Source organism: Sturnus vulgaris, chromosome 4 (assembly GCF_052056855.1).
Source record: "Sturnus vulgaris isolate bStuVul1 chromosome 4, bStuVul1.hap1, whole genome shotgun sequence".
In the NCBI taxonomy this organism is placed as follows: domain Eukaryota; kingdom Metazoa; phylum Chordata; class Aves; order Passeriformes; family Sturnidae; genus Sturnus; species Sturnus vulgaris.
Window position 1 is genome coordinate 8,550,496 of NC_142246.1, and position 26,520 is coordinate 8,577,015.

At 37.1% G+C, this 26,520-nt stretch overlaps 1 protein-coding gene across 7 annotated transcripts in view; it reads left to right on the forward strand.

Annotated features, from left to right (window-relative positions):
• The window catches only part of CFAP99 (cilia and flagella associated protein 99), a 54,016-nt gene that overhangs the window by 8,103 nt on the left and 19,393 nt on the right, over positions 1–26,520 (forward strand). The window contains exons 3-9 of one of the 7 annotated variants that reach the window (XM_014895248.2): positions 6,049–6,193; positions 8,217–8,311; positions 13,930–14,042; positions 16,170–16,350; positions 21,386–21,466; positions 24,020–24,085; positions 25,046–25,105. In XM_014895248.2, the coding sequence (XP_014750734.2) occupies positions 6,049–6,193; positions 8,217–8,311; positions 13,930–14,042; positions 16,170–16,350; positions 21,386–21,466; positions 24,020–24,085; positions 25,046–25,105 (741 nt within the window). The remainder of the gene's footprint in view (positions 1–6,048; positions 6,194–8,216; positions 8,312–13,929; positions 14,043–16,169; positions 16,351–21,385; positions 21,467–24,019; positions 24,086–25,045; positions 25,106–26,520) is intronic. The other 6 variants (XM_088163034.1, XM_088163035.1, XM_088163037.1 and 3 more) reach the window with 6 other exon arrangements.

Below are 26,520 nucleotides of genomic sequence, written 5' to 3' on the forward strand. Positions count from 1 at the left end.
TTTTAGAGAAAAAGAGATAAAATATGGAATTAATTTAATTATTGAACAGTGGGAGATGAATAACACAGTTTCCTCTATTCAGAACGTTATGATCAAAATCAGTCTAGAGGTGTTAAACTCCATATATTTTATTTCTGCAACATGTAAACTTTACATCATAAAAGGAATTTCTGTTTATTGTTCTCAGTGAGTGATCAGACTTCATGTTCTTCCAGGAACTTTGAGTTGTAATTTACTTATTTACAGTCTTCCTGTTTATTGTACTGTAATTTACAATGCTTTTGACATAATAGTTATGACTTGTTTTTCACTGCAAATATTTTCAATAAAACCACAGATTCATTAGGAATATGATGGATGATTCCTAATTGGAACAAACAAACCCTCACCTTCAATCACAAAGAATTATATTATTCCCTCAAACCTCCTAAAAACAAATAAGTCCAGTTAAATGTTTTTGCTTCAATATTGTGACCTTGTTGCTATTAAAACGGAAATCAATTTGAATTATTTTGAATAACACATTAACTTAAAATAATTCCTAAGTCCCTCTCAGATCTTTAAATTATTATATATTCATGTTCAAATTTACATCTGTTCCTGTTGTTCTTCATTTGAATGGTCAGATTACTTCTCCCTGTTTATCTTCCTAAACGCTTTTTAATACTCCTTTTATCAGACTGATGTTGTCCAGATAATATTTTTAATCTTGTGTACTGAACCCCCTTTGTTGGGAACGACGGGAGACAAGCACACCAGATGATGATCAGCAAGTCTCAATTTATTGATCAGAAGGCTACAGTTATATAGACACGATAATAAGGCTCATACATATTGCAAAAGCTAAGCTCATCATTGGTTCTGTGCTCTGGCCTTGCTAAACGTCATCCCTGCACATATTGCTACATACTCTGGATGGCTGTGGTCGCTCCACCACAACAGTTAGTTCTTGTTTTGACAAAAGCTAATTCTTATTCTGACACCCCGTGATTGCCTTGCTCCTTGCTCAAAGGCACAATGTTCTTGCCTAAGGCCTTATTTCCTGGCTAGCGGAATCTCATCATGTCCCTTCTCAGGTAGCCAGTCCTCCACAAAACTCTCCACACCCCTTCCTTTTTTTAAGCATTCTTCACTTAAATCTATCAAAAATTATTTATATCCAAAGGTGATCTTTCATCCAGTGCACATTGTCCATAAGGATATCACTTCATCAGACCCTTTATAGAAATGGACTGCATCTATTCATTTTGAAAAAAGATAAAATTTTGTACCTAACTGAAGCAACCCAGATATTGTTCTTCCTTGTGACTGTTAAAATCAAGCTTTGGCTATGATAACAAGAGACAGATTTTAACACAGAAGTTACCATGCAATGTTTCTGCCTTTCTCTATGCAAATAACTCACTTTATTTTCAGTGGAATTATCTGCTTCAATCAGAGTTGCAGGATCAGACTCATCATATTGACCTTCCTACATACATCCCAGCTAGAGAAAAACTTATTTCTGTAAAACCAGAACTGCCACACCAAATTCACTGTTCTGCTCCTTTATCCCTCTCATGCTGATAGCAAGATAAGCCTGTTTATGAGCTCCCCATTTCACAAGAACATGGTGTGATTTGGCACAGCTCTTCCTAGTAATCATTTGTGCTGGTTCAGCTGTGTCTCACACATGCCCACTCAACTGATTTTACTCAATTGGGAGTAAAATTCCCAAATGTCAAAAGTCACAGATTTAGTTTTAAATGTGAAGACAATGTAATGCGAAAATGATAGATTTGGTGAAAAAAATCCTACTAAATTATAGAAGTATAATTTGTATTTTTAGTTACTGACATAAATACAGATTAGGATCTTTCTAAGGAAAAGATGGAATCTGAGTTTTCTGCAATGTTCTGGGATTTCATATTAAGTACAAGGGAAAATAATGCTCACTGTACCTCTTAGTACAGCATTGATCAGCATTGTCTGCTGAAGATGAAAAATACTAACTTGTGACTGCAACACAGACTGTGAATAATAGAAGCAGGATATTTTCCAACTTATATCTGAAGATCCCAGGGTTTTTTCCCCACTGACTTCAGAGAGAAAGAAGACTGGGTTCTGTGACGTCAGTAGGAACATTTTCTTTCATTTTCACAGCATTTTGATTAGACCCTTGGAGAGGACAGGCACTGATAACTGAAGCACTCTAAACTAATCAGATTGTATCTGCAAAAGGTGCATGTTCTTCCTAGAAGACAGGTTCACTACATATTATTGCACAGTTCTCTCAGGAGGCGAAAGCTATTTTATCTTTTCATCAAATATTTTTTTCTTTCTAAAATGTTTGTTTCACCTAAATTATATCCTTAGCCTGAGAAATCTCAAGCACAGCATGGCTGACCTTTCTCTCCTTTTTTCTCTCCAGAGAGAAGAGCTTTTATTTCTCTCCTTTTCTGATCTCTCTGGCCACTCCAAACAGGTCTCACTCTAACCAGCCTTATTATGACACACCCACGGTGGCAAAGCTTTTCTTTTGCAGATATTTCTCCATTTAATTCATGCTATTTCTTGTTCTAACCCATGCTGAAGTTTGTGTTCAAAGCCCTTCTTACCCAGTTTCTTCTCTCTTTGAGGAAACTTGACCAATTCCCAGCTACAGCCGTGTGTCAGAGAGCGGGACAAATATGTCCATAGAAGCAGGCTACAGGTATTGGGATTTTCCCAAAAAGGGGAGGTAACACCAATCAGCACATAATTAGACAAGAATCATATTTTTACCCAGGACCATTCTAGATAAATTCAGACAGGATCAGTTTTGGTTTTTTTTAAACTCAAACACTTAGAAAAATAATTGAATGCCATAGGGAGAATACTGCCAGATATTTGTATCTGCTCAAGATCTGTTTTGTCTTCTGATATTTTTTATATTCAGTGAACAGAAGATGATCACTGCATGTGTTACTTTCACCCATAAATTATCTGGCCTTCCTTATGCTGAAGGGCTTGCACATACTTGCAAACTTAGCTAACTGTTACTTGTTTCAGAGAAATATGTGATTAAAGTGTACTTAAAAAGGTAAAAAGATGCTCTGATGGACAGAATAAATGCTCATAAATTAGCATTCATTAATTCTTGTTGGCATCAATGACTTAGTGTGTTGCCTACAGCAAATCTCTTACCTGCTCCATGCCATAGTTCCTGCATGTACAAAATGATATTAGCCAAAAGCAATCTCATTAAATACAATTAATGCTACTGAAGTGTTTTGAAAACCTCATACAAAAGGTGCTATAAACATACAATCTGTAATACTGTACCATTTCAGGATCACTTGACCCACTCTGAAATACATCCCACTGACATAAAGCACAGCACAAAGCCCCACAGAAAGAATACATTTAGGAATTAGTGCAAGAAATTACACCTACCCAACACATTACTTTCCCAAGCCATTATGATTTCAGATATATAGATAAACTGTAAATATCCTTAATGAAATTTGTAGAGGACAAAATGCACTTTCTATCCTAACTGGTTTAAAGCACTGGCTTGGGTTTTGATTCACTAGATTATGTGCAGGGCTTAACCAACAGCTGGCTCACCTCTGGGATCTCCTATCCAAGGACTCCTCCTGCTCAGTCTTGTTCAGTTGACTGAGTAGTGATGAGATCACTTCCTTAGGTGACACAGCTGCAGGCTGCTCAACTATTCTCCATTTTTACAGGTAGAAACAGAACATTTAGTGCCTTCTGTGGCTGAAAGCAGATTCAACTGATTATGTTTCATGACAAGACGTTTTGTCCTGTGGTCCCCAGAATTGCCAGTCAGTACTGATGTTGTGGGCCACAGCTGTCCCCAGGCTGCACTTCCTGTCACACTGTTGCTTGTCTCAAGGCCATGTAGGGGTTATGTACATTCTTGCTCAAGGTGTAAGCAAGAGTAAGAACTTGTGTGTTCATTGTAACACTTCTGACTGAGTTGTTAACTCAGAGCAGTAAAAGCACAGTAAATGTAGAGAGGTAATTGCATTTTTATGCTGTAGTCTCCACTGTACAGATGATTTGGGCACAAGTGGTGCCCTGTTTGTCTACTGTTGGTCACCTCTCCAAAGTACATTTGAAGAGCACAGGTTTGCCACTTTATATCAAATTACACAGAACATGAATGCAAAGATTCTAATCTAATAAAGATCTTGAAAACAACTGAAATTTTAGCTTTCTAGCAGAGATAGTTGAGAGAGTTTCTGTTGGGCTTGTTTCCAACAGGCTTGGCCAGTTTTTGATAGACTTTGTTTATTAAGAGAGCTACTATTTTCTACAGTTTCTTCATAAATACCACCATTTGCTCAAGGGGAGCAATTGTTTCAGATTCAAAATGTCACAATCCTGCTTTCACTGAAACTATGTCCTCTCTGACTTTGCCATTCAGTTATTTAGATTTGTTTTTGCCTTTTGTAGTAAATTCTTAGCGATCTCATATAAGATATTACATATATATATGCATGTATGTATGTATGTGTATACACACATGTACATGTAATATTTCATTATTTAGTGGGAGCTTATGGGTTTTCTTTGGTAGTTTTGTGAAAGAACGTACATAAATCTTCATCCATAAAAGGTATATTTGGAATGAACTGTGTGCCTCATAAGAATCCTCAGTGCTTTGCAAGATGGAGTCCATACTTTCTATATTTTAAAATTTTTTTTTGCATATTTTAAGATTTTTTCAGTCGCTTTCCTCATTTTTCCTGATGATGATGCATAAATTAAAAGGAATTAAATCTGGGTTTTGAGCAGGAGTAGTGGAAAAGATTTATGCTTGCTCTGAATGACAACCTGAGAAAATACACTTTGAATGCTGCATAATTTTTTACATTTAAATACTAGAATGGTAATTTAAAAATTTTGCCGTATATTTGCTTGATCTCAAAGCCCTGTATGCCATCACTCACCAAAAAACTCACAGAGTTCCATCCAGCAGCCTTTAATAATACCCATAAACTAGAAATTATTCACATTAGGGAAATAAAGCAATCAAGAGGGTAGCAGACAGCCTACCAGGCAAGGTGAGCATCTCATTTATATATTATTGCTGTTCAATTGTTCCCACACCTCAGAGCTCTGGGAGAGATCATACATCAAACGTGGACTACACGTTTTCAGAAGATGCATTTAGCCTTTTTTCTTGGCTTCTTGTCTAACCTCTTTAAATGGAAGGTTCATTATTGTTTGTCATTTTGTCATAGTTCAGCTGGCCATTTTCAATTCATGTAATAACAAACTGTTCTGGGCCTCAGATTTTATTGCAGTGTTTAAAGGTTTATCTCATGGAGTAGCAGATATTGCATAGGTTATTTATTGTGATTGAAACTCTCTGTAAAGTTGAGGGGCATTCAGACTTTTTAAAGGGATTATGGGGTAGGATCCAGAAGGCAGTGAGCATCCTACTTTCCTGTTCTCTTGGGATACTGCATGAACATTGCAAGTGACCAGGAGCATTAGCTGGATAAGAAACAGTCTGCATTAAAAAGAATCCTGGCACTCCCTGGTTTAGCTTAAATTAGTCATGTTCTCCAAAGTTGGGTTTCGGTAGCAGTTAAGAGTCTTTTCCATAATCTCTGTCTGGCTTCTCCCCTCAGTTTAGTCTCCCTAAGTAGCACAGACTTCACCAACAAAGAAGAGGTTTCCTGAGGGAAAACAAAATCTAACTGAAAATTTCTCATACTGTTGACTAAGTTAATAATTGCTCATTGCTCAGAGACTTCAGATTTTCTTTGCATCAACTGCTGACATTCACACATGAAGGTCTTTTAACTCAATGCTTATGTCAGCAGGTAAAATGAACACTTAACATTGGAGAAAGTTACATTTTACTTAACAAGGGCCATTAGTTTCCTAGGACTGCCCCTATTTGATAGCATTAGAAGGTCAGCAGCCCTACCAAAGGCACTGCTGTTCATTGTTCATGTTTTCCGGTTACTTCAAAATGATTGTACTTTTGGTACACAACTATTTTCTTTCCAGCATATATTAATCATTATTAAATTTCTATCTCTATAGACTCTTAATGTGACAGAAGAAAAATTTGTATTGGATACACTAGCAGGATGCACAGAATATAAATCCATATTGGATGTGGTTGTCAATGCCTTTTATGTTCAGGATGGGAGATACTGCCCAATTTCTGAGCGTAATCTCTATATAGGTAAGTTGTCTTTACAATACCAAATGTGTTTAGCACAAAATTTCAAAATATATAATTTTACTAGTGTAGGTCTTGGTATATATTAGGTTGGAAGCATTGTCATTGTGTCTAGTGCAGTGTGAAGAATAGGACCTTTTCCAATATCCTAATGAATGTGAAGTCCAAAACCTGAAATTGTTATTTAGTCTAAAATCTTACAGGTATTAACTGGAATTTTACCTAAGAGAGGTAAGATGCAGTTGGAAAATAGCATCAGTGGCTGTAAGAAGCATCTTGGAAGTTTAACCATCCCTTTAAGAATGTTCTTCAGTGGTTTCCCTTTATTCTCTTCTATGCAATCCAGTACCTGTGCCATTCAGATACAAAAATGTGTAACAAAGCTCTGTGTGCTGAGGAGCACAGCACATCTCAGCATGCAGACACAATTGTCTCTATCCATGCATGGGTTTCTTCATTCTGACCATCACAATGACATAAGTAAACTTCTGTTTGTCTCCAGGAGGGAGGTCAATTATTTTCACTTTATTAGTTACTTGGTTAGAATCAGTTCTGATACAACTGTAGTATATCTGATAGTGTGAGCCAGTTAATTAGGGTAGTTATTACTCCCAAACTTATTTCAGATATTAAGTACATGAAAAATTAATTTAAAAAATATTTTTTGCTATTTATTTAATACATACATGCTGAGGTTATTAAGGATCTATTAAGTCCCTAAATAAGTTGGAATCACAAATACCCCTCTTACTGGTTCTCTAAGTTAGATATGTTCTGAACCTTTGTGGGTATATTTAAAAGTCAATTTAAGTCAAAGTGGTTGAAAAATACAAATAAACTTATCTAATATGAATATATCTACATTTTGTGTTTTATGCAATTCTGGTCATTTCTGTCACAATCTGGAAAAGTATAAAAATCTAAATCAAACAACAAATAAAGGGGAACCTAAGCTGTCAAGGATGAAATTATTAGTGTATCAAGTTTATTCTAAATGGTAATGCTTCATTGCCTCCATTTCTCCAGAGCCATGTTTTTCATTGTCTGGGGCACATAAATTATACCTTTAAGCTGAGTGTTGCTATAATTGGATTGTCAGGACCGGTCCACTCAAAAGCCTCCATTAATCATAGGCAGAGGATAGGAACAGAAAATTTTCCTTTATCAACAAGTTGAGAGTCTAAGGTCATTGGCTTACATTTTTTTAAGCTGCTTGTGATTCCCTTTGCCAAGCTGCATTGACACTTAAATGATCAAAGCTGCTTATAAAGGCTGTTGCTATGTGTGAGCAGATTTGAATTTAATAAAGCTTGTAGGAGATAAATGTATATTGTGCTAAGACTGATTAAATACGTTGCTGTACTAAAGCACATGAGATTGAAGCCTAAAGATACACTGAGTTGGCTGCAGCACATTGGTCAGAATTTCTTGATTTTACCATTACAATTTGGTGGCAGCTAAAACACTGCATTGTAACTGAAGCCTGATTGATCAAAGTGAGTGGGGACAAATGAAAGCTGATACTGAAGCCCATGAACTTTACAGGTCTACTAAAATTTCACAGTACTGACTGTGCCTCTTCTTGTATCATAGAATAGAATCATAAATCATTTCCGTTGGAAAAGACCTCTAAGATCATTGAAATGTATACTTGCCATAGAGGGTGCAAGATTCAGGTTTGAAATGTCATAATTTAAAAACTTCATTTTATTCCAATTCAGAATAAAAACAAAGGTTACAACATTTTAGGCAGTATGGTCACTTGGGAAAAAAAAGCAAAATAAATACTAGAAATATTAAATTATATGTTTATTTTTTGTTGTTATCTATAATGTTGTTATGTATAATAAACTACAAATTTGTAACAGAAGAGTAAGAGCTATCGTCTCTGAAAACCAGAGTATGTTGAAAAATTCACTATCAAAACTGTTTAAGGTAACAGTTTAAATCCCAGAGTATGCTGAGTATAGGATACAGGTTTATTAGAATTGCCTGCTGCATTTTAAATGTATGTATCTTTTGATAGTTATCTGTTATCTAGCTACTTTTCAACTAGAAGAGATTGGTCTTCAGCACTTCAGCAGAATTGTGAAATCCTTGGACACTGCAAAAATGCAACAGGTAATCAAAGTACAAAATATTTCTTAGAATAATTATCTGTTAGTTGTGTTTGATTAATCAAATGACTTTTCTCAACTCTGAGAATAAATTAAATGGAGAAATTACTGTTATTTTCTGTTAAAATTCAGAATTAAATTAGAATTTTGTTATCAAAAAACCCTTCAATTTCTTTACTTGCAGGGTGATTATTATGTTCAGTCAGAGATCAATTTAAAATGTATTTTATATAATGTGAGAAGGTCAAATAATCACATAATTTACAGTTTACATCATTTACAACAGTCCCTTTAAATTGCACACTCATTCTTGCCTCTGCTCACATTTTCTTTGACTTAAGATAGATGTTTTATCCATATGCAATTAATCTATTGAAATTTGCAGTTCTGATGTTTAGTGTTCTTCTTTCCCCTGAACAATCCACTTCCACTTTGATTATCAAGCCTATTGTGCTTCCATCAGTTTTTCTCCTTCCCAAAAAACACTGGCTGCCTTGGTGCTATGCATGTACCAATTGCCCCAGCACAACATGCAACTGACCAAACCACTGTTGCCAAATAAAAAGTAGGACAACAAAATTCTGCTTCCCTGTCCTTTTCTGGAGTCATGAGTCTGGGGTTTGCTCCACTATTTGCTTGCTATTTTTCATTATAACTCTAGAAATATCATTATCTTCTGCTTCTTTTTCAAAATGAAAGTGCTAAGTATCTTAAAAGCTATGTTGTACCGAGGAGCCTGAGCAGCAGTGTTTTCTCATAAGCCATGTTTTGTCAGGAAAATGGGCTAAAAATTAAATCACTAGTGACACAGCATCTGTAACCTTTGATTATCCAGATGTTTCAAAGCATAGTCCAAACACACTGTTTGAATAACAAAGATGGAATTTAAATGATAGGCAAATTTTAATAATTAATACTCAAAAGGCTAAGGTTTATCCTTATAGTGATTACTTTGAATGTTCATGTGGATGCCAGTGTCTCTTTAATGACTAGAGTTGCTTTACAGTATGTAGGGACAGAGTAGGTTAAGTTGTCTGGTTTTAAATGGACTTACTATGGAATGCTTATCATTAATTCCATTCAGAGACAAAAATTATATATTTCATTAACAGTATGAAAGAATAGAGGAGTGGCTGGAAGAGTTATCATAATCTGGTAGACAGACAAATCACTCTGTCTAAAATGCTCTCCCAGCCCCTTCTTTGGTAAACATCTTAGACACGAGCTACCGGATTGGATGCATCTTGAACTCATTCAGCTAGCAACATAATTTTCCCACATCATGCCAATTATCTCCTGTTGATTCCATTCATCTAGCTTTATACGGCTTAAGCCTCAGTGCCCTGATGTTCTGCTTTAGATAATGTCTCCTTCCTTGTCTGGAATAACTCTTTTCTGATAGGGTAGTGCTGCATATTCCAATGTTGTGCACCTGCTATCATTGCAGTGACTTTAAGCCTTGCTTGAAGTTAGATAAGATACTCATCTAACTATGAGATCTTACCAGATCCTCATCACCATGGTACTTAGTTTTTCTTCTCTTGCATTAGAACACTTTCTTTGTCTCCAAAGTGATGCTAGATTAAATTAATGCACCTGCAGCAGAGGATTTAGAAGCAGCATTTTGTCCCCCCAGCAACAGAGAGAAAAGAGCAGAAGGCAGATCTGTAGCCTTAGCAATGAAAGTTATCAGGAATTTGGAATCCTCCTTCAGGATGCTGATCTCTAGATTTTGCCTGATGACTGTTGTGTCTGAGTTGAGTTAAGACACTGAAAAAATATTCACATATATTTACATAGGACAGATTTACTTTAATTAAAAATTAAATATAGCACATCACAAGTTGAGTGGAATTTTCTTCATCGTGCAGATAAACCTCTCTCAAATGAAGTCTTCAGGTGAATGATGTCAACCTGTGGGAGATGTAAGACCTTTCTCTTAAAGACCTGTATGATGGAATCCATTCAATTCAAAGTCGCAGTGTCTCCCTATATTTGATGAATGTTCAAATATTTTCATTTAGGCAGAATAACAATGCTATCTCACTTGCACCTGTTCATTTGCTTGAACAGAAAATCACAAGCACTCATTCTGTAATATTAAGAATACATGCAAAACAAAATTATGGTGATATAATTACAGAACCATAGGATAAAACCTATTCTTGCAACTTTAGTGTTATTATCCTTTTAAGAAATTAGCTATGCATTGCTGGCTCAAATCTATTTTTGTATTCTATTATTCTACATGCTATTCTTCTATATTTATTTTAAAATTTAAGGGTCTGTGTGTTAGAGAAAATACACTATTGAAATAAAAAGCTTTGAAATTTCTGAATTGTCTTGTAAAAAATACAAAATACATAGTGTTTTCTTTCTAGCAGTTAAGAACCTGGTTTTTCTGTTTCATGTTCTGATTGCTTCTAAAAGCAGTTCTAAAGAACTTCTGAGATCATCAAAGGAATATCACTATATAAGAACTGGGCATTGTAATAGAATTTAAGATGAGGTAGGAATAGCAGGACATGATCAGCCTCATGGTGGATGGTGGGTAAAACCAGTCCAAGTTGTGTCTTTCATGTTTGCAGGCAGTGGCTGATCTGTATGGAGAAGCAGAACATGCTGTTTCCTGCAGTTACTTCCTTAAGAGTCAAAGGAATATATTGTGAATGTAAGCATTTCAGCTCTGCAAATGCCTACATGGATGTGATGATAATACCACATGAGGAAATTTCCCTTTTTTAATTTGTTTTCTAGAAATCTGTGTGATCCCATTGTGCAAAAGTGTGTTAAGAATATTAAGTTCAAATTCTCAAAAGTAAGGTAATTCAGCCGACCTGTAAGAATGCATTACAAAACAGTCTTTAATTACACACACTTCTGTTACTACAACCAAACTGTACATTAAAATACAAACACAGATATAATTCATTGCTGGTGTAATTCCATCACTTCCAGAAGGGAAATGGATCTTCATTTTCATGCTGTCTGAGTAGTGAAAGTTTTGGAATGTTCAAGACAGAGAAGTAAGCAGAATGATGCTGTTACCAAAATGACTACCAGTGACTTTGCTAGAGAGACAGAGCCTGATAACATCCAAACAGAAATCTGAGAGAAGCCCCATTCTACTGCTGTAAAGCAATGACTGCTGATATTGGATTCTCACTTGGCCAAAGACAAAACAAAAACATTAGAGATTTTTCCTAGCAATTCAGTTCACAAAACACAAAAGTTTCTGTTGTCTTATCACTGTCTGTGATAGGGATTATCAAAACTAAGATTGTGGACTTTGGCTCAGGCACACTTTGGTCAGAAACGATGTCCAGTCGTCCTACATTGCTATTTGCAATCCCTGCATGGCCTGGATGACCATTCCAGGGCTGTGTTCCAAGAATTCTCTAGTATGATGCATATTGTGCATATCTGGTATGTGCATATTGTGAAATTTCTTTGGGGACAGTGACTAAAACGCTACAAAAATATACATCACAGTGTTGATATCTGACTGCACAGTTAACCATTCTCTGCAGCAGTAGTTTCTAGACAAGAATGGAAATCCAAGGGGGTAATACTTATTTAGTATTGCAATGCAGATCAGTCTTTTGACTACCAAAAGCACAACAGATTAAAATATAGCTAAATTTAAAGATTAATTCCTTGGAAATTGTCACATTAAGGCTATGGATTTCAAGTAGCAGGTTTTCTAGATCTGTTGAACATCTGCAGCAAGAGACCTTGAGTCTCTTGGTTTGAAAGACAGGTGTCTGATAAGAAAGGCAGGAGCCTCTTTTGAGATGGAAAATGTAAAACCCCTCCCTCCAAGTTATTATAATTTTGAAATTAAGGAGCTCCCAGGCAAAGGTATTGGAATAGGAATAGTTCTTTACTAGGAAAATTAAAATAAACATACAGCAATACAAGAAACAAAGCACTGACAGAGTCAGAATACAACTTGACGCCCCATCAGTCAGGGTGTTGGTAGCAGTCCCATTAAATGGTGGCTGCAGTCCTGCAGTGACAGATGTGGTTCAGTTGGAGCAGTGCTCCTGTAGAAAGGTGCAGTTTCCCTCTAAAGGTCCAGTGATGATGTACAAGGGTCTGGTTTTCCTCTGGAATCCAGTGAAAAAAGGCTGCTCTGATGTTCCAAATCTCAGATTTTATCTTACCTAGATAGGAAATGCTTGGCTCTTCCCCCTGGGTGGAGCATCTCCCAATGGGATGATGTAATTTTATCAGCCATGCAGTGAGACTCAATGGCCCATTAACACAAGATATCTCTCTGGACAAAGGATAGGATGTGTAAGAGACAAAGAAAACTGCCCCACCTGGTTTTAACAGCTGACCCATTAACAGAGGATATTCCCCCAGGAGTTCTGAGGGCTGGGTCATGGAACAGGTAAGGAACACTGCTCCACCTGGTTTCAACAGATTATGATAGAATACATACTGCTGGTTACATCTTGCATTGCAACCTAAAACATTGAGTCAAATCTGAATTGTTTGTCGCTGAATTATTCACAAAATTCTGAGGCACCTTGGGTCTGGCACCATATTTGAATCAAGAAGCTCCTCAGTAGATCTGCAGAACTAAAAACTCAATACAAAGAATTCTATGGCTCTGTATAAAACAACTTAAGATGGGGCTGATGCCAAGTCTAATCTAATAAGCTCTGCAAGTCTCCATTTGAAGCTTCTTGAAGTGACTGCTTCCCAGTATGTCTCATACTGTCAAAATTATTTAGTGGACCTTTTTGCTTTTACTGTGATTATTTCAGCGTCATGCTTGTACTTTCATTTCCAAGAATTTTAATAGAAGAGCTAAGGTTCAAGTTTGGAATTTATATTGCTGTAACTGGTACTGGCTGAATCTGAGTGCCATTTTTCAAGTGTTTCAAAAGGCCATTTGAATACTTCAAGATTTAAAGAAAGGCTTTTGACCTTCTGGTGAACTGGAGTGGCAAACAAAAGTTCAAATGTTAATTGTTATTTCTCCAGCATGTAGACCCGTACAATCTATATGTGTGCCAAATTTCAGTATTTTCTTTTAATGGGAATATGCCAATTAATTATATTTTCCTAAAAGAAAAAGGCACATTGTATATCATATAGTACTGTTTTCAGCAATTCTCTCTGACCAGTTCCCAGGGAGCCGAAAAGAATTTAAGTCATTCAGGTGCAGTGCCAGGCCTGACATATTTCAGGGCTTCACGGGTCTTCCAATTATGGATAATCAGAAGTCCACCTTGGGTATATTAGACTCTGAAACTCTAGTGTAAAATTATACTAAAATCACTGTATTCCAGTTGTAATTAATTTTGAATAAAATCTTTGTTTGAAGCACATTAAAGATAAATCAACACATCTTTATGTTGTACCTCTAGTTTATTTTTTTGTTTTGACACAGAAAAATTTTTAATATCTATGAGTGTTTCAAAAAATACAGCTAAAGGACATGGGACTGTCCATCAGCTAATAAGAACCTAAAAATACCAGGCATGTTTGTAATTACAAGGTAAAATACAAGCAAGTTCCTCAGTGATGTTTATAGTAAAAGCAACTATCTTTTTGTAATCATATACACTATGTCTCCAACATTCATATTTAAAAGACACCACTTATTAGTTTCTTAGATTCTTCTTCAATGACTTGTATCTGAACACATGGATAAAAGATGAATGGAGTCACTTCTATGATTCAGTGTATGTAAAAGAGAACTGGATTGATCCACTGCTAAGGTAAGTAGTACTTAAGTAGCCTCTGGCCACCTCAAAGTTTAAAAGCTGGGGAAAGCTTCCTCTCAAAGCTCACATTTCTGTTGAAGTGTTTCTCCTATTGAAGTGACTCAGAACCCTTCTTGTCTACACAAGACTTTAGCAATCCCTTTTACTTACCCAGAGGCAAGGTTCTCTCTCAGATAAGTCTTTTAACAACTGTTGTACATTTGCTCCCTGATGCCCCTGAATAGTTAAAACATAGTACTCTGAAAAGAACTGAAATAGAAGGCTCAAATTATCTCAGTCATGCCTCATCAGTCACTTCAACATCTGTATGACATTAAGTATTTGAAAAAATGTTTGACTTCTCTGATTTTGGCTTTATGCATAGACTTGTTTATTCTGAAGGTCTTAAAATCCCTTCTGAGCAAATCAGACAAGCATATAAGCAAGATTTTAAAAGTTATTATTTATTTACACAGTTGCAGCACCATTTAACAACTTAAATGCTCTGAGGTGCATCCATTCATTGGTTAGGTGGTGATATAGCAGCAATTGTACCCTTTGCCAAACATTTTCATGTGGAGAAATAGTAGTTCTGCATCTTACTGGGTCACTTTTTACTCTCATTTTTACCCAGAACAGATAAATTACACCAATGTGGCTGCAGTCACACATCCTTCTCAATGCAGTATAGATTAACCCAGATGATGGTAAACAATGCTAGAAAAAAGCATGCTAGAAAGAATATATGCTGAAAAGGAGTTTTGCATCTGGTTCTGCCATATCCAAGTCCCTAGAATTAATCCTTTCACACTGTGTAGTTTATTAACACTTCAGCAAATATATAACCTAGATTTGGCTTGCACTACTCTGAATTCCACTGAGTTCTACGGGGGCCACAGGGATATAGCTGAAGTCAGAATTTGACTCAAAATATTCCATTGTAGTGATTCTAGTTATAACAAATGCTTAGAATGGTATAAAAATACAGATAGAGGGGTATGGAGATATGCATCCATATCCACACAGTTCTTGTACATACACATTCATGAAGGCTGAAGTTTAGGCCACTGCTTTTTTCATTAGCACCAAGTTTATTGGAGCTGTCCTTCACAGTCAGCTACACTCAGTGTAATGAACCCACATTTTGCCTGCAAGTGGCAAATGTAAGTTATACAAGAATGTTAAAGACCTGATTTAGTTACTGGGTTTGAAACATCCTTCAGGGGTCTGAGGATGCAGTGATTAATTTAGTCAGCTCAGTAGCTGAAATTATTTTAAATGTGTCTTTGTGTTCCTCCTTTTAGTATCAGTGAGGTTACTATAAAGAGTCTTATTTATTTTAGTGGAGCTTCATTACTTGCATAAGTTACTTGCAAGCCTCATCCTGTAATGACAGTACTACCTAAGGTAACAGTTATATAAACAACTTACTGTAAGTTTACACTGTCATCTGCTTTTTGAGTTTTGAGAAAGCTCCATTGCATGTGTAATATATAAGGATATAACATATAAGGAGGAAGAATAACCGGCATGAAGCTCTCACTGTAATTAGATTGTGATACCCTGTTTGTGTTTTACCTTTAATCTGCATCTCTCTGTCAATCCTTAGAAGTCTGAACCTTGATACAAGCCCAAAGCCATAAAAATTGAAATCTTCTTGGCTGCCCCCACAGCTCACTGAGTGTTTGCTGGATAATTCACCAAATTCCTTGGATCTTTCTATTTTTTCTATTAGAACTGCCTGTGCTTTAAGGTTAATCTGCATGTCCTCTGTTGGTAAATGTGGCAACACAGACCACTGTTCATAGTCTCTTCATCTAAGTATGTTAAGTGTGTAATTAGCCTATGACAGCTGCTTTTCTGACTCCTAATCTGGTGCTGCCACAAAACCAACTGGCCAGATAATTGCTTATTCCGTAAAAACTGTGGCTATTTCACCACTACTAATCTGGGTAAATAGTTTCTATCAAGAGGTGAAATAACACAGTGTAGCTAAATCCTGAGTACAGACTCATAGGTCAGTTTTATTAAAATTGAATGGCAGAAAGCATTACAGAATTTGCACCAATGCCAACCTCATATATTGTTCGTAAGTTTGTATGAAAAACAAAACTAAATTGAAAAATCTGGGTTTATTTGAAGGTGGCAGCCAAAAGTGCAGAAACTGATTGAAAAGCTCACAGATAAATTAAGTAATCGTACCACCACCGTCAAGACTTTGAGAGTCACTCAGCCAAAGGAATTTAATTTGACTGTACCCAAGCCACGTGCCATTCCTCCACCTTCACCAGCACCTCTGCCAGTACTGCCAAAAAGACAACCTGTAAGTTGGTTTATTTTTTGAAAGACACTAAATTTCATGTATGCTTGTGTACAAAATCTTGGTAGAGGAGTTAATAATATCTTTAAAGCAATTACAGAAAATTTACAGCCTTTGACAGATTGAAAACGACTTTGGCAATCATCTATGTTATTAAAGGTCAGATTTCTTAAAGACACAACAACAAACTAATTACTTTCATTTTGGTGAGTGTTCTGTAAGTGATTTATAAGCCAACCAGAGAAAACAGAAAAGCTTCATTCCTGAAAGTAATTTTCTGACTTTTAGAAGTAGAACTACAAAATGGCTATAAATTTTGACAGCATTGATATAAGTGTTTCTGGGTGCCCTTGGCTTTATAAGTTATTTTCTTTGGATAATGCACTGAAGGAGGTAAGAAAAGAACAATCAAATGAAAATGTTTCATAAATTTAGATATTTTTGTAAATGAATTCTCATTAAAATAAATGGAGAAGCAGTCTCCCTGGAAATGAGATGGACTCTAGGCATGCAGCTCCTCCTTGAAGGTGGAATTTTATTTTTATTTGTCTTAATGCTGAATCTCTAAAATTAAGGCTTTCAGTTTAAATTCATTGCTCATGTAAAAACGAGAGTAGATTTGTCTTTGAAATGCTAAGTTACTTTACTTATTGTCTCAGATTGTGATTTAGTTACATGGTACAAATCAGAGACCCACAGCTGATGTTATCTCACTGGGGTAAAGCAAACAGGATTTGGGATCAAACTACTATGACTAAATTAATAAATACTGCAAAATCATCTGTATTTAAATGCAGTGAGAAGTGAGCTTAGAAGTCATAGATTTGGGCACTATCTGCCACCTTGTATTAGCACTTCAGGTTTTAAATAATACATGTGTTGAATGCTCTTAGAAACCATTTACATCTTAGGATGGCAGAGCAATTTAATGGTAGTGTGTTATACAGTTAATGGGATTTTACATTGAAACAGCTTAATACCAGGCTCTGAAAAACTGCATTTAATAACTACTTAATCAGTATTGGAATGAGTCATGTTGCTGTCATTTTAGAACTTTATGCTGCGCAGCCCCTCTTAGAATAAATTTGCTTTAATGCAGATGCATTTAGTGAAGTTCGTTTGTGTTATTTGGATTATACTAAATTTGGTTACATTCTGGCCAGGTTTGCAAATTTAAAGCTTGTGTGAATCTAGCCATTAGTGCAGTAGTGACTAGTCTTCTTCTTATTTCTGTACCTCTCTCAGCAAATTAAGATTCACTTTACTTTGCCACATTGTTACCAGTATGACCAATTTACTTCCTAAAATGAACGGAGACTGAAAACACAGCTCACATGGCAGGAAAGGGTCAGTAAGGTGAGAGCCAGCCATAAGTGTGGCTCCTGTACAGTGGAGGGCTGTCCATAATTCAGAGGAACACAAAGAAATAAAGCTCTTGCACATTTATATCCCATAATCTGCTGCAGAAATGTTCTCATCCATTTTCTCACAAAAGTGTTCATTTTATGAGAAACCCATTTTTTACTCATGGTTCTCACGCAAGTCAAAGAACTTGTCACGTGGTTTATCAGCAGGGACTGTTGTAGTCACTACCCACAGCTCCTGCTCCACATTGGAACAGCTGTACAGAGCTGTATGCAGGCACCTGGAATTTGAGCAATATCTTATTGCATCCCTGTGGTGCAATTAGGTCATTCTGATTAACAGCATTATTATTTTAGGTACTGCCTTCTAGCATTATTTTATTCTAGGCATTTCTTTCCAAGTAAGATGAGATGTGTCCCATAGATTGGGTCAGGAGCTGGGATGGCTCTGCCATCCTTTGTGCTGAGCACACACTCCCCAGGGAGGGCTGGGCTGGTTATTGCAGAAGTCAGGGCACTTGTCTTAGTGACCTATAATGAGATGGGATTCCCCACTGGCCTTGAAAGTAACTGGCCTTGGAGTAATGTAAGCCTAGAAGTTTAGGATAATCATTCACTATCATAAATGTTCATCAAAAATGGGGGTCACTAAGTAAAAAAGAAAAATATTTTAATGTTTGAGATTTAATAATAAAACAATTGACTCCGAATATTATTGGTCTAAAGATTATAAATTAATGTCTCTACTGGCCTTGGCACACGTGTGGAGAGCTAGGCTGAAAGGATAGTGCAGGAGGGAATCTTTCCCAATGACTTGCAGCTGTATTGATTCCCAAGGAGTGGAATCATCTGTGTCCACCCAATCAGTTTGGGGGATATAAAAGAGTAGGTTAGCTGACTGCCAGTTACAAGCACTTGTAATTTGAGTTGGAGCTTGAGAGTCTGCTGGCTGAGCTGGGAGCAGGTAAGGGACAGATAAGGTAAAAAGATGTTTTGTGAGGGACAGTCAGGGTTAGGCAGCTGGGAGAGGGACAGTTTGGGATTAGCCTGTCATGCAGAATGAAAGGAGGCAGAGCTGTGTGGAGCTGCCTGTCAGACAAGGAAGCAGTAGTGTGTAAAGCTGCGTGAAAGAGAAGGAGTCAGAGTTGCATAGAGAGGTCTGTGAAAGAAGGCATGTAGAGTTTGCTACTCAAGGATTGGTGATGATTCCAGCCATGTCCATATTGACATAACTGCAACACACATGTACATAGACACAAGTATGCCCATATGCATGCACACATTCATAAATGCACTTCTACTAGGAAAAATGAGTGATTTTATCTTGAGGTTTGCAAAGGAAACAAATGGAGAAAAGTGCATAAACCTGAAAACATGCAAAATTATTTAGACACATTCAACTTCCTTGGCTATCTTGGCCTAGAGTAACAAAATCTATTATTTTAATGTCGGCACTATACTAAAATAATAAGATTATGTAATTATTTTATTCTTAAATTTTCTGTAAACCAGTCATATATTAAAAAAAAAGAGGCTGCACTGGGATGTTACTGTAATACCACTCAGCCAAATTTAATGTGTTTTTAAATATGTTTTCTATTATTTCAGTTGTGCTTCATGAGTGAAGTTGCTGATTGTTTAAAGTAATTAAATAGGTGAAATCATTTAGCCAGTATAGAGAATATTGTTTGCAAATATACAGACCCTATATTAGTAATCTTATCTATAAAAATAGGAACCCATAATACAGTAGCATTGCATTAGCTTTCCCTTGTCCATCTTATGGCAGTCACTTTGGTACTTATCACTCTTCTATTTTTTTTAAAGTTCAAAGTGATTACTATTTCTTTTCTTCCTTAAACTTCTTGTGGTACCTGCTCCCTAAATAACCTTTTGGTTAAGGGATGTCACACAGGCTTTGTGAGGCTGACCACTGCTGGGGAGGGAAAGTAAAGTTGGTGTCTCTTATTCCCAACCCCCTTTTCACATTTGGATTAAGTAGGTAGAGTTTGGCCTTTTTCGATCGCTGTTGCTGTAATTTACAATTTATTTATAGTGGCTTTTTATCCTCTTCCAACAATTGGGTAATTGCTGTATTGTCTATCTGCTTGGTACTCATCCCCATGGGCTGAATCACAAGGCAAAGAATGTTTTTTAAAGAGCTGATCGAAAAGGCTCCTCCTTCAACTACTTGGAATAAGCATAGCAGTTTCTGAGGAGAGATTTTCAGCTTACTCCAGCAGATGAGTGCAGTTTGCAGGTAAAGCCATGAGTAGGAAGAAGAGTGAAATAAACTGATACTCACTGCCTGTGGAACCCTTTGCAAATCCTCTGGGCTTTCATTTTGCCATCCATAAAAGTGTAATAGAAATTCTTAGATATTTCTGGGAAATACTTTCATTGCTACTTCACTTTAAAAGCTCACAAAAATACTTGAACAGTCTCACCAATGTATTTAATTGCTAACTTCTTCTGTTTGTGCATTTGTTTTACCGATAAAGAAGTCACATAGCAAAGGCAGTGTAAAGTTCATTAGATTGAGGAATTTTTGAAAGTGTAGTTCATTATATAGTCAAATAAAGCTAGATGGGATTCCCATGTTCCCTGAACTGACCTCCAATGCAAGACAGAAGGTATGTTTTCCCCATTAATTCTGTAACTTCAAATTAATCTAGCACATTTTTAGCAAGATAAATATTTAGGCAGATGTCCAGTAAACTGTCAGACTATTTCATCCACATAGGAAGGAGACATCCAGTCTGAGGGTTTACTCTGGGATAAATTCACTGCTCAAGCAAATACAGAAATCAGCCTGAAGTGCCCTAGTGCCCTGCTGATCCAATTGACAGCCAGTTATGTCCTGGTCATTTTAACTGACATGTGATTGCTTTTCCAGATCTTTGACTAATGCTAGAAGGACCCCCTGAGTCCTTTACCTCCCAAACATTTAATCCACACCTCCAATGGTTTTCCCTTACAAGGACATTGTAAACCAGACCATGGTAAACCAGAGCAAAGGCCCATTTTGCCCAGTCTATTTTTCCAGCAGCCCTTAAACACTGAAGGCTGGAAGACCAGAGGGATGGGACATCTGCTGTTTTTCTCCTGCATCCTTTTCAAGATCCCACTATTTCAGCTCAAAGACCTCCTCAGTTACAATTAAGTTCCTAGGTATTTATTAAACTTCCAAAGATTTCTCTTCCCTGAACTTCTCTGGAGTTTGTAACTTGTTCCTACTACCACCCACAGTGCCACAGCTTAACTTTATTCAGCTGCCCTATTTGGCTGTTGTTGCTGTGAAAATGAAGTTTGTGAAAGGCCAAACAGAACTGTTCCCATTCTGGAAACATTTTTCTCCTTTTGATAGGGCCTATAGGATGTATTGCTGCTTTAGCCTCTCTTGTACTAGTTCCAAATATTTCTTTCTTTCTGTTTTTTTTGACCAGGGGTTATGTTATATTGAACAGAACTGAAAAGCTGGGCAGTTCCAACAAATTGGAATCTGTCCTTGTCTTCTAGAGTGGCACTAACAGAAAAGAATCAATATTTTAAGAGAATAACTGCTGCTGTTCTATGGTAAAAGTGAATGAGCTTTTTTTTTTTTTGCCTGCAAGAATGTGTCACTTGGAATGTCTTATATCCCAAATTCTAGAGAATTTTGTCTTTTAATGTAGGTTCCTCCAAGCATCTATAAGCCTCCAAAGGAAAGAAAGCAACTAGAGGAAATCAAAACAAAAAATATCCAAAAAGCAAAAGTAAGTATATTTTGTTCTTCTTCTAGCCTTTCATTTCTTCTAAACTGATTCTTCTGTATTGTTTCATCTTCACAAATCTTATGACTTTATCTGAAACGTATCTGCTTTTGCAACTAACTAGCTCATGGCTAGTTACTCTACTCTGTTTTAGCACCCTTTTCCCACCTTCTTTATTTTATTACTAATTGTCCAGGACAAGATCCACCTTTTACTCACTATATAAGTACCATACAAGAAATTTTGCCAACAGCCATATAAAGTAGCAGAAACATGATTACTTTTTCTTCACAATGGTTCTTCTAGTCCCATGAGCATGTGGATATATAAGGTATTCACTTACTTAAGGTTTCAAATTACAAAATAAGTTAAATATTTTTGGATTTTTTTTTCTGTAGTAACTGAAAAATAACTACATACTATTCACTGTTTTAAAATATTAGCAGATTGTGACTTTTTTTGTGCAGACTTCATACTCTTACATATTCTTCATACATTCCTTTCAGCAGACTGAGAGAGTGTGAAGTCATCTGGTTTGTAAAGAAACAGGGTACATGGTCTGTGTATTAAGACAGCAGGAGAAGGGAGGGAAAATACAAACAGATCTAGCTATTTGATCCAGACTTTGACATAAATCTTGTTCAATGAGGTAGCTCATAGTTGAAGCAAATTTTTGTTGTCTTATCCCTGAAAAGGAATTAAGTAAATGTCCATTTCCACTTTCTTTCCCCATTCCCACATTGCAGTCACCATATCCAATCAAATAACAATACAAACTTGATAAAAGGTATTCAATGTGACTCCTTTATATCAGCACTCTCCCACCCTCATTCTGAAAATGCCTCTCATTTTCACTAGCCAGTACAAGTCCATTCATTACTGTTCTGGGTTGTCCTCATGACTGTGTGAAAGGGGCATTGGATTCTGTTACTAAACTATAGTGAAAGCTTTAATGTGTGGCAGATTCTAGGGGGATAAACTTTGCATTCCTTTTGCTGGCCCTGTTTGATATTTCATTATAAAACAATACATTATTTTCTTATGCTTTTATAGTTTCCATATTGTTCCATATACCATCAAAAATCTATGACAACTGTAAAATCATTTAACAACCAGCCATGTTCTACAGTACAGAAAATGCATTCATACAAGAAACAAAGATAAACCACCACAGAAATTATAGCTGCAATAACAGCAGTTTTTGTCACTTCTGGAATGTTATTAAAGGCATCCAAAGCATTCACAAAGGTCAATTCCCTAGACTGTTTGCTAAGCAAGCTGAAATGATGGGTCCTAGCAGAAATACGTATGAAAAAATGCCATTTGTTTCATAGCATTTTTGCAGAATCTGTAGCTGTGAGAACCACATCTGAGCATCTGTGAGGAATGACAACACTGGAAGCCACACTCTAGACAGTTATAGAAACAGTGATGTTATCAGCTGCTGCCCAGAAAGCCATTAGAAAAATCTAGTTTGTGTTTCACAGCCTTGATTAGAGATTTGGTTTACAACCAAAATAAATATCTGAAAACTGGAAATTTGTTTGCCTGTGCTTTCCTATATAATCACTGGGTCATTAATGCCAGGGGTGTGCTTATTGAATCAACCCTTGGTGCAGTGATCCCCTGATCATAATTCTCTGATGTAACTGAAAACCAAATGTTTGTCATTGCTTGTCAGCTGTCTGGAAGCAGTTACTGCCAATGGTACTTATGTGCCATGGATAATTATGACACTTTTAAGCTGATAACTGGGGATATATCTGCTGCTATCTTAGCAGCTTTGCTCATGACACCAAGCTGGGTGGTGCAGTTGACACACCTGAGGGACAGGATGTCATCCAGAGAGACCTGGACAAGCTCCAGAAGTGGCCCATGGGAATTTCATGAGCTGTAACAAGACCAAGAGCTGGTGCTGCACCTGGGTCAGGACAGCTCCCAGTGCCAGCACAGGCTGGGGATGAACAGATCCAGAGCAGCCCTGAGAAGGATTTGGGGTGCTGTGGGTGAGAGGCTGGACAGAAGCCAGCCATGAGCACTCCCAGCCCAGAAACCTCCCTGTCCTGGCATCATCCAGGGGCAGCAGGTGAGGGAGGGGATTCTGCCCTGCTCTGGTGAGACCCCACCTGCAGCTCTGCATTCAGCTCTGGGGCCCATCACAGGAAGGCTGTGGAGCTGTTACAAGAGCAGGTAGTGACAGTACAAGGAGGAGTGGCTTCAAACTGAAGTAGGGTAGGTCTTGATTCGATATTAGGAGAAAATTTGTAATTGTAAGGATGGTGAGGCACGCATACAGGATGCTTACAAAAGCTGCAGATGTTTGCAGGTGTTTAAGGCCAGGTGGGATGGAATTCTGAGCAACCTGGTCTAGTGGGAAGTGTCCCTTCCTGTGGCAGAGGCTTTGGAACAAGATGATCTTCAAGGTCCCTTCCAACTCAAGCCATTCTATGATTCTGTGAATAAAGTGCTTGGGGCTACAAGACTTTTTGAGACATAAAATAATTCTTAGAGAATTTAAATGTACCACACTCTTTAAGATAATTGTTTTAATTTTAGGATCTGCTCCTGAAAGCAAATACTAACCAGTTCAGGTGTGCAGTCATCAAGCCTGAAAAGAGAGAGGTATGGTACAAAATACATGCTGAAAAATTCTCAAGTAGGGAGATGAAAAATGACTGGAGTATTTAAAGACATCTTGAAAAATTATTAAAGCTATTTGAAAAATTATGTTTATTTGGGCTTAAGAATTATTATGTGCTATGATTTATAGCCATAGTGTCATTACATCCTTGTACCAGCATTTGCCTCTTTGAATGCATAATGTACAACCCCCTTTTCTTATACTTCTGGTGCTACTTTATTATTTTCCTAATTTTGAGACAAGCAGCCATACTGTGAAACTGCTCCAACAAATCTCCAAACTGGCAATATTTCTCTAAATCCACATATTATTTTTCCATTAACTTTGATGCCATAGAGCAGCTAAGCTGAGGGAATAATGGTCCCATTCATACAGAATCCTTGCTTTGGTTCATTCCCAGTTCACAGTTATGTCACCAAATTATGTATGTAATATATTCATTTCAGCATCAGTGATGCATATTCTATGCACTGTGTTCATCCCCATGATACCAGACAGTTTCACATCAGTATCTGTAGCTAACATCATTAAATTAATAAGCATCAGTAGAATTCTAACACTAATTAATAATTTCATGAAGCATGTTTTGACATCCTATTTTGTCCCCTCAGTATCTATTTCAGTTAAAAGCTGAGTATATTCATATATATATGTAAGTAATATTTCATAGTCAAAGAAAGAATCACTGTAACTTCTTAGCATTTTTTTAGTCAATATTTGGACCTACTTTTGTATAGCTGTTTTCCCCCTAGATTGGGTGTACATTGTAAGTTTTTGTGTGTATTACAATTCCAAAATAGGTCCCCTGTGTATTTGTTACTCTCCAAAAAATATTTGATGAATATTCAAGTGTTAGTGTTGATAAATACCTAGTATCTTTTGCTGAGTAATTGAAAATTTGTTTCTGAAATGAAATAATGTATTTTTGGTTTGAACTGCAGAACATACAAGACAGTATGGAGAGTAAACCATCATTCAAGGCTCAAAAGATCCAAAGCAAGGTGAGTAACCTTTAAGGAACTGTTGTCAGATGTAGTTGAACATTTGTCACACATGCAAGTCTTGTGGTGATGGAAACTTGACTTGAACCCGTGTTTTACATGGTCTTTGGCCAGGAGCATGGGATGGATTGGATCTGTGGTTCATAGATTTTGTCCTATGCACCATTGGTAATCCACAAAGAAATGTCAGGGACTGACAAGAGCAGGGCTACTGCACAAGAGGAGAAATCAGGAGCTAAAGGTGATGTAAGCAGAGGCAATGCCCTCACCAAGCAGGACACAGTATCTTAATGGGAGGAGGTCGGTGGCAGTGAGGGGTTCTGCTGACAGCAAGTCATCCTCGGACAAAACAAGGTAACCAGTCAGGTCTGGGTCCACCCAAAAGTCCCATCAGGAGACAAAGCTACAACAGCAACCCAGGTCCATGATAGCAGGGGACAGAAATGGAGAGAATCAGGAGTGGAAGAATTCTCAGCATAATGGAAACTGAAAGCCATTTCTGAGTCTAACTAGGGCTCCGGGGCCAGTGAGCAGATGGTGTGAGTGGAGGTCCTGGGTCAGACTCTTCAGGGTGATCAAAACCTTTCGGTGCCTGAGGTCAACTCTGTGCAGTTGCACAATGTAACCATATTGTCTTAACAGTGTTTCCAGTTACAATGGGAGAAGATTTTTGTAAAATAGTATCAAATGAGAATTGTCCCCAGCAAAAAAAGTATTGTGAAACCTTGGTTTAAGAAGTCAGCATAAGGACAGAAGAATCTTGCATCAGGGCATCACTGATTCAAAATGAGATCCTAAAGAATGCTGAGCAATCATTGCAGCTGATGACTGTCTGATACACAGTGTACAACCAGGCTGGATGTTTCTCTTGTTTCCTTCAGGCACATACTGAGGTCATGAAATCCACTATCCTGATTGCTTCTCTTGTAGAATTTTCAAGGGTCAGAGAATTGTAAACATGGGGAAAGAGCTGTTCAGCCTTAACAGTGGAACACATGAAAACTCACATTGCTGTTTCTGCAATAACTGCACTACAGATAATCTTCAGTTTTATATTGTTCAATCTGGCACCCTTCATTTGTTTCAAGTTCTTATGCAGAATAATTCCAGCTGTGCTTGTATTGGGTCTCAAATATCCTGTGAGCAGGCCTGCCTACTCTTTAAAACTATGTATTTAGGTGCAGCTCATAAACACTGTGAAAAGATTGATTCTCCACTTGGGGGACTGAGCATCTGGCAAGTATTTCTAAAGCCTGTCTGGCATTTATCACACACTGAAGTTATCTTTAGTAACAGTGTCAGCTAGTCAGTCTGCTTGCTTACAGTCCAGCAGCATTTAAATTACAGTAAGGTAATAAGATCCTGGTTCATTTTGCAGAAAAAGAAAGAGAAAAAATACCAAACCAGTAAACATA